The following is a 9,671-nucleotide window of genomic DNA, read 5'->3' as shown; positions in this document are numbered from 1 at the left end:
GTCAGACCAGTCCATTTTCTTTTTGATTTCAGTCAGTAATAATGTCCTAAAAAACTAATGTTTGATTCAACAAAGCAAACCTTCATAGAAATTCATTAGACCCATGTGACATTGTTATGTTTCAAAATGGTTCAAAAACCACAGCAATCTTGGAGCAATGTCTTTTTGTAGCCTTGTTCTGACATATTCTGGCACTAATTACATGTGGTCAATTTTTCTACTGGACCTATGTAATGATGCCAAGTCATGGGTGCCAGGAGATTTGTGGTGCGAGTGAAAAGCATCTAGAGAAGTGGTCCAAAAGTAAACTGTCTCATATCTATCCAGACACCGATGACAAATGTGACACATGCCACCTTGGACCAGCCAGCCCTGGTCACATGTTCTGGGCCTGTCCCGCCCTTGAGTCATTCTGGAAGGGTGTCTTTGACTCTCTTTCGGACATCACATCTGCCAACATTTGTCCCTCGCCATTAGGTGCTGTGTTTGGTGTCTTACCTGTTGACCTTTTACTACCTTCCTACTTTTGTGTTCTTGTGGCCTTTCTCACACTCCTAGCCAGACATATTGTTACATTGGAAGAATTCCAACCCACCGTCCCACACTCAGTGGATAAGGGATGCACTCCATTTTATGTCACTGGAAAAAGTTAAATACACTCTGCGTGGGTCTTTTAATACATTCTCTAAAGTCTGGGAGCCTTTCTTAAATCATGTCAGGTCTCTCCAACTAGATACTGCCACCATTGACTAACCATGCCAAATGCCAGGTGATGCGCACCTACACGCCGACGCCCCGCACCACCTAATCTGTAGTCCGCATTAGTAGCATGCAGCAGCTTTGTAAGTCTAGTGAAGTTTATCGCTTCAAGTTGCCTGATGTGGATTTTTGCTCTTACAGTATGTACCACAGCTCAGCAGCAACAATTGACGAAGAAATGGATCGTATTGGTTTATATCCGTCTGTTCATTGATGTGTTGTTCTTTTCACACACCATCCTACCAGCCCAGTTTCTCTAAAAAAGTATCCATCTTTCCATCTATCTACTAATCCATCTTGCCCTTGTCTACAGGCTGCTCATCTGATTATTTGCCTAATAACGCCACAGCCGATATTAGATATACTTAGTACTGCAGGGTTATACAGCTGGTTGCACAGAGGTATCCATGGGAACAGTTTTCCAGGTCCACCCATCATCATAGCAGGATTTATGTCAGTGCTGTTTAGATGTTAAGGGAGCGTGACAACTGTGACCAATTGATTTTCAGGAATGACTTGTCCGTTCTGGGTCATAACTAGAATATGATATCTGTGTGTACATCTATATTGCTTCTGATAAGTTTTGTGTTTCGTTCATATTAGATGATATGCATTTTTTTTTTTCCTGGATCCTATCTCTTTGTGTCTTCTAGCAATACACTAATATATTGTACAAATGAAGTATGTGTGTGCTATTAGTATATGATGAGGATAGCATGTTGAGGATATAGAGAGCCTAAGTCCCGCCCTTCTACTTCCGACCCATGGGACCTTATTTCGGAAAAAAATATGTATTGTAGGCAATGGCGAGAGACATTATTTTGTGATCTCGTTTGAATTGTGCCATGAATTACACGTATATGTTTGTCAATTTAAAAGTTAATTTTGCAAGTCAACCAAAAAACTGTGAAGTAACACTTATTTTTGTGTGACACCGCTCAATGAACTACATCTCTGGTCTCGCACAATACACGTCACCAACACCAAAAGCTGGTATGTCTACAACTTCGTACAAAGCACACAGGCATCTTGTTAAAGGTATCTTCATATGTCTTATATTTATTGGAGGGAAACAATTATGACATCAGCTATGACATCACTTGCGCGGCTCTTGGATTTGTAGTATTTCTAGTTGCGTATTTTCATAGCCTTATATTTAAACAGTTTTACAACAAACTGTGACTTTCTTGACTTGGAAATTATTCCTTAAGATTGACAAACATCATATGTGTAATTCATTGCACAATTCAAACGGGATCAAAAAAATAATTTATCTCTCGCCATTGACTGCAATACATATTTTTTCCGAAATAAGGTCCCATGGTGGTACACCGGAAAGGGAGGGACTTAGGCTCTCTATACCGTGCATGGACTACAGTGTCCATTTTAATACAGGGATTTAGTTTCACCAGGTGAAGCGTAAAATATACACACAATCTGTTGCTGATGGAAAATCCTGAGGGATTATCAGAGAAATAACAATTGGGCAAAGTTCTGAAAAACATAGATTTGAAATGTTCATCAATGGAAGCCAGAGATGGGTGGTCTTTTGACACCTGAGCAGTATGAATGAGAACCACATGAATGCATTTTGATGGCATTAAAAGAGATCTGTTAAATTGGAGAGGGATGATGTTTGTTTATAGGCTTTCTATTTGATATACTAATCCAAAAACCTACAACCTATTTTATGTGTTCACCTATCCACACTGATAAGGTATAAAACACAACATGAATAGAATTCAGCAATTGTTTGGTTTATTAAAAACAAATGTAAATCTCCATTAATAGACACATATATACATCAAGTCAAACTGGCAATGTTTATCAGATGAGACACATGTTCTAATAAACACAATGACCATACGTTCTTGTCCATTAAGGCAACAATTAGCTTGATGCTTAAATTAATAATAATAATATTGTCAATGTGAGGGGAAGTGGATAATGGATATTCTTTAACACCACCACATAATATTCACGTCTGACACTTTGGCATTGGGTGTCACATAAAATCCCACACACAGCTAACGGACAGGCTCTTTGTATGGTACTATTTATATATTATAAGTCCAACAAAGGTGCCGTGCTGTAGTGACAAAGCATTCAAATGTCTTCAAAAATCAAATATAAGGCCCCATTTTAAATAAGGACAAGAATAAGAATAGCCGGTGGTTATCGACTGTTCTGACAGGGCTCTACACTGATTTATTTTGAAAAACCGAAACACACTAACAGGATTGTTTACATGTTACCTAATAATAATTTGATATCATAACCTTGATCTTTATTGAATAAGGCATATAAAGAGAATTTTATATAAGGTGTTACTAGCATGGCGTTTCAAGAACTGCCATGGATTCCTGGCGTCAGCAAAGATACTCACACCGGGAACTGTCACTCTTGGAGGTCATTTGAGAGTCAAGGCTCGACCTGGAGCAGAGGAGCATTCGCTCTGATTCTTCAGTTGGTCTTCTTGCCCAAAGTTGCGTTGGTTGAGAGTTTAAATTCCTTTGTTTCATTGAAATTGTCTCAAACTTGACATAGCTGTCTTTTTCAAGCTCCTCTTCATCAAATTCTGTGTTGTGTCCCTTAAAGTACAAATCGATAATCTTGTACACTAACAGAGCAATAAGAGACAAAACCAAAATACAGGCGATGCCGCTAATCAAAATGAAAAGCTTGTTGTTCTCACCATCCTCTACGTTGTCCAATGTGTAGAATTCAGTGCAAGGATCTTTTCCTGCCGCGCTACCCTTTAATATGAGGCAAACGGAGTACCTTGTCCCAGATGATAGTCCCTCTAGGAGCACTTTTCCACTGCCAGCCTTAGTCTCCACCGTACTTTTCATGTCATCCTCATCATAGGGTGAGTATACCACTGTAAGTGGGGCATCATTTGGTAACCCATCTGCTCTCCAGAGCAACACTGCAGTGTCAGTTGTTTCCTCTACAACCTTGAGGTCTTTGACAGACTTTGATTTGTCGATTATCTTGCTCTTTTCATCTGCTGCAAGCTCTCTCCCATTACCTCCTGGCTGGGGCTTTGCTTGTTTCAGCGGCCCTTTTTGTAGATTGCTGCTTGTGGTAGTTTTTGGCCTCTTTGGTACAGCAGAAGTTGTTGACGTTCTTGGGAGAACTGTTGTTATGATAGTGGGTGGGTTGGGAGTGTCTGTTGGGGGAATAACTGTCGTGCCTTGTTCAGTTGGTTCAGTTTCAGTGCTAAGCCTCAGTGGAACGATGGTGGTACTGATGGCACCAGCGACTGAGACAGATATGGTGGCTTCTGCATTGCCAGCATAATTCTTAGCTTTGCAATTGTAGTTTCCCGCGTCTTTGAATGAAACTCCGTGCAAACTCATGATGGACCATCTGCTGCCGTCTCCAGGTGACTCCTGGACTACAGTGGAACAAGAAGACAAAAGAACATGGATAAAGTTTTACAAAGCTTTTTCCAATGGATTATGAATTTTTGGCACCCGCTAACATAAACGGTTGAAAACAATCTATAGATTTATAATGGGTATAAGGCTCAGTTAATTTGAAATGGCATTGCTTTTCCTGACTAAAATGCTTTACTTTTTATTTAAGAACGGGCACATTATACCTGTGTTGTCGACGAGGGTGCCATCAGACTTAACCCAGGAAAGACTTGGAGTTGGAAACCCTGTGGCATCACATCGCAGGATAACATTGCTTCCCAAAGAAGATGTGATCTTGGTTGCTGAAGACATGACGGATGGTTTTACACAATTGTCAAGTTCAGCCCGCTGAAAAGGGACACCAGCCAGATTCTCTGGTGCACTGCAGGCCATGAACAGGTCCATCAAAACAACTGGCATGCCAGACATTTTTGAAAGCTCAATCAGCTTGGAAATTTTACAGTCACAGAACCAGGGGTTATCTTGGAGCCCTAAAGACAGAAACAGATAAGAACAATTACAGAAATTGATTGCTGTTTGATAGCAATGCAGTATTTCGAAGCATTTTGATAAGTTATTTTGGAACCACAACATCAACCACCTTTTGAGTTTAGCTTTCTGTTTGTGTTTTGCAAATTAATGCAAAATTACAATGAAATGCAAGGGCTGTTTGAGTGAACACATCGTAACCTTTACAGTATATACTCACTTACAAATAGCTGTAAACCCCTTGTGCACACAATAGGTAAGCACATGTACTGGTGCATATGATAACCCTTTAACCCGATTAGCTTGTCTTAACAGTAGCAAAGCACCTAAGCCTACTCTGGCCTCCCTCCAGTTTGCGGCAACACACTCTTTCCATTAGCCTTTCTGTTGGCAGATATGTCAACAGATCACTGACACTTTTAACACGTTATATTCCACGTCTTAAATTGTCCCTGAAATTATAGTTATAAATACAAACCTCTATTTAATGTTATATATCATGAAATGATCCGAATAAATAATGTTATGTCAGCATATGACTGTCATAAAACTAACATTAAATGGTTTTACTTAAAGAAACCTTTTGTGTGATTTTCCATGGTCTGTTCTTTTTTCTTAATCCTGTTTCTCCTTCAGGTGCACCAGAGCACACTGCCAGCTCTTTCCGCACGGATAAGCTAGCTTGCCCTTACACAGCCTATTAATAATATCCCTCCCACTGTCCATGCAACACAGACACTATAAACAAACATCCATTCTTGTATTCGCTGTGCCCATCAAATCTACAAGATAATGACTTACATCAGTACAAAATAACAAATATGAATGATGATCAAGTTTTAACTGAAATTGGTTAAAATGCTAGAGATGATCCAAAAACGTTGCTTAAACTCTACAATAACGTAACAAGAACATAAATGATTTACTGTGCCTTCACACAACACACTGGCAGACCTCCTATGATGACAAAAGCTCTGATTTATGTTTTTTTTAACCATCTTTAACATTCTGCCCTGCTCTAAAACAGGATATTAAAATACCCCTCTGCATATTTCCTCCTTCTTTACCCCACCTTGACATTTTACCAACAATTGAGTACTTACAGTAAGTAGTAAGTGTCCTTGAGTACAAGCTATTTCACTGACAATGCCACCAAATGTGTGTTCATGCCAAAGACAAACATATATTGTATCTTGCAGTTTTTGATTTCTGTAATCTATTAGTTTGATCAAATCAATTACACGTTTACCGACAAATCTGCTCATAAATGTAAATACTGCACATTTTGAGAAGTAGGGGATACTCCTCTGTTAATGAGTGTTTGCAATCCTCTGACGATGATCTGATTGGTTATTGTCCGAATCTATTTTCTCTTATTCTGAATAGAAGATGTATCAGTGTGAGTTTACTTTAAATAACCAAAATAAAGCAAATCTGCTTCTTACTATCATCACTACAGTTTTCAGGAATGCACAGATCTTGTAAATGGCACTATTATAAGAAATATAACCAATGTCTTGCAACAGTAAGCAATCCGAGAAATGCTGTTTATACTTTGATTTCCGTTTTCCATTTCCATTTCCATTTCTTCATCATTGTCAAATAATGAATAAGGTTATCTGGCAATGGTTCAATTTTGGCAATGCATTTGACTTTGGCTAGCGAAAACTATGAAACCTAATCATGGAATTTGAGGTGTGTTAAAATGGCAGAAATTAAGCAACCAACAGTTTAAATTGTGATGAATGTTTGATCAAAACCTCCCAGGTCGTACTGTTTTGAGCATTATGCCTCTATGAACATGTGTTCCATTGTAAACGTTGAATACACTGAACCTGAAAAAGAATGCACATGCTGTTTCTTTGTTTTGCTAACTTGATCCTCTCTTGGATTGCCCAGACTGTGTTAAACATTTAACAATTAATTAGGACAATCATTTGATAATATACAAAGTTTCAACTCTGCCCTTCTTAGATTAAGCCAATTTGATAGTGCCTTGCAGTCACCAGCAGGTGTTGGAAGGAGGTTCCTGAGGTGATTGCCAACAACTCTAAAAGTGTCCTGCCCTTTTTATCCTATAAAATTAATCCTGGCACAGCCTTTTTGTCCTTACCTAACACAACTTTCTGGGAGGCGTTAGCAAAGATGGGTGCTCCGTTGAAGGGGGGCCAGATATCCATTAGATCAGAGGGCAGGGTGGCTAATTTATTGCTGGATAGATCCAAGTATGTAATGTTGTAGAGATAGGGTATTGCTTCATTGGGTACATTAGTGATCCTGTTGTTGTGTAGATCCAGTGTCCTCAGCATCGGCGTCTCTTTCAGAGACTCCCAAGGGAATACGGAGATCATGTTTCCATCCAGCCTCAGTTCGTGGAGCATTTTGAGGTTGTAGAAACCTGCAGAGTCCACTGAGGTGATGGAATTATATGTAATCCACAGGTACCGTAGCTCCGCCAGGTAGTAAAACGCTTCTGTTGGGATTCGCCGTACCATGGTTTTCTCAATTCGAAGTTTGACCGTGTCCACAGGGACATTGACGGGGATGTCAGACATGTCTGGATCATTGCAAACCACAGATCTGAGAACCAGAGATATACATGAGTTAATAGTTTTAACATAATGTTTGGCCAGATAACAACAGCGATTTAAAAGGGTATATAACACCCATGTTCCAGTCAAACGGAAGGGGAATTCAAATAGAGTAACAGCCTGTCTCTATTTATATTAATAGATCTATACATCCATTCATTTATTCAAGCATCCATCCATTCAGACATTCAGTCATGATGTGAAATGACTGTAGTCCTTCTATAGGGCTCTTTCCAATAGTGAGAGATCAATTGGATTTCCACCTCAGGGGTTGGAATATCTGGAATCATTTAGAAGATATATATGCAACACAATCAATTCATTAAATATCTTTCAATAGAAGAGTTTACTTAGCTTGAAAGGATTTTTAGCTATAACAGTAAGTTTTTAATGGCTATGATGATGATAATTAAGTATCATGAGTGCCAAGGGCCACATTTATATCTGTTTTGAGAATTCTACTTCTCACTCATGGTTTCTTTCTTAATTGACTGTTCTTTTATTGATGCCCTTTCATGTGTGTCTATATATTTATGTATATATATATATATATATATAGGTTATGAGTATAGGAGTGTATGTAAATACATATTCTATATATATTGTATATTTTTACTTTTACATTATTTGTATATACCTCAGGACTGTGGGAAACAGTATTTTGAACTTTCTGTCTGTACACACTAATGGAAAGATTGACAATAAAGTTGACTTTGACTTTGATGGCTAAAATCCCCTTATGGAAACCAACCAAGCCCAAGGACTTTGGAATAGTATTTGTTTATATGCTGCTGAACTTTTAGGAAAAGCATGCACTGTGGAATAAGGTTCTTGTACGACTGATTACGCAGCTGTCCATTAGGTCTTTTTTTAAGGATAATTCGATTGGTATCTTTCCAGGACCTGAACATTATGTCAACAGGCAATTACATACATACAAGTTGTACTGTTCTTGTTGGTAACAGCACATGTAGACTTTGGATTAGTGAGTGTATAGGTACAATACAATAAATGCATTTAAGCTCACTTATGCCATTTAAATAAGCTTTCACTCAAAAACATGAACACACGCCGATGGAAACAAGCTGTGTGCTCCTCACTAAAGATGTGGATATGAAGTGTCACTGTCCATTTAACACGGGTCATACTAAATGTTGTGCTCATTCAAAAGGGTCTTTATTGTTGAAAAAGCATGCAAGAACTGTTGAGGAAGTTGAGGGCTAACAGTGACGTAAAGAAGGCAATAGTTTGATCTATTATTTGTTTAATGAAGGCATGTAAATAGTGTTCAAATAAGGAAAGCTTTTTTTCCAGTTTGAGAGCATGACTTAAAGCCCACATAAAGTTAACTGTACCTTGTTCCTGCTCCGTCGGTACGTCCATGGAAGACACAGGTGCACTGGGATGGACAGAAGGGATGAGCCAATCTGAGAGAGCATAGGATTACATACACATATAGAAGTTGACGCATGGTTTCACTGAATACCCCCACAGTTCTCACATTGGGAAGAGATCAGATAAAAAGACATCCGGATTCATAGAGATCCTGAAGAATAATTATTTCCAAAAATGAAGAGTGATCAAAAGAGCTTCCATAGTCCATACGAGGCAACGGTGCACAGGCTGAGGATCTGATTACACAACAGGTCACCTGTCAGATTGACACTGTTGGAGGGGGAGGGTGGGGGATTAGTGGAGGATTTCTTGGGTTTGACTGGGCCAAGCAAGTTGGTTACAAGGCAGGTGCAGTCACTCCAACATGCCGCTAATCAGCTAATCCTGGAGAGGTTTCCCGTCAGGTGACCCAGCCACGCCTTTGGTAATCCACTCATTTCCCAACATCACTATTTTTTTTTTAAAATGTAGCTTACTAATGTTTATGTCCTGACCCTGTCTGTTACAATTTGAGGTTCCCTTATAGCAATGCTCCATTTTCTACATTTATATCTTCCAGAATGTGATTTACGTTTTATGTTCTTTTGAATTCTGGGTACAATTTTAGCATTCTGGGTATCCGCTGACTCTCAAGACATTCCTCCAATTTAAAAGTATTGAGCTAGAGGCCATATATAAGATGTGTGAGTGAGTTATGTCTGGCACTCAGGTGCAAAGTGTAATCTTGGATGTGATTTATTACCTGACTGGGTGCTCCAGTGGCTTGGGCCAAACTCAACCTGTGTACCGATGACGGGTCCACAGCAGTGCAGCCCTTTCATATTTTCGCTCCTACCTATGTATGTTGATATTCATTTAAACATTGTAGAGTTTAAAGCACATGTTTCTTACATTATCCAACATCACCCTAAACCTTAGTAGCAAACTTTGAGGTAAAAAGCCTCCCTATTGATGGCATAGAAAGAGACTTTATTCCTGTTTACTTTATTTTAACTTGTATCTACACACAACTTTT

The 9,671-nt window shown here is 39.0% G+C and overlaps 1 protein-coding gene across 1 annotated transcript; it reads right to left on the bottom strand.

The window, feature by feature from the left end:
* Positions 1-2,530: 2,530 nt before the first annotated feature.
* lrit3a (info leucine-rich repeat, immunoglobulin-like and transmembrane domains 3a) lies at positions 2,531-8,905 on the bottom strand. The gene is made up of 4 exons (XM_063876480.1): positions 8,617-8,905; positions 6,784-7,250; positions 4,367-4,672; positions 2,531-4,159 (listed from the first exon to the last, which is right to left on the bottom strand). Exons 1-4 carry the CDS (start codon positions 8,730-8,732, stop codon positions 3,129-3,131), a joined length of 1,920 nt encoding a protein of 639 aa, XP_063732550.1. The 5' UTR covers positions 8,733-8,905; the 3' UTR covers positions 2,531-3,128.
* Between the last annotated feature and the right edge of the window lie 766 nt (positions 8,906-9,671).

This window comes from Eleginops maclovinus, chromosome 23 (genome assembly GCF_036324505.1).
Source record: "Eleginops maclovinus isolate JMC-PN-2008 ecotype Puerto Natales chromosome 23, JC_Emac_rtc_rv5, whole genome shotgun sequence".
Taxonomy (NCBI): Eukaryota; Metazoa; Chordata; class Actinopteri; order Perciformes; family Eleginopidae; genus Eleginops; species Eleginops maclovinus.
The sequence above is the reverse complement of the archived record's forward strand: the minus strand, read 5'-3'. Positions and strand labels throughout refer to the sequence as shown.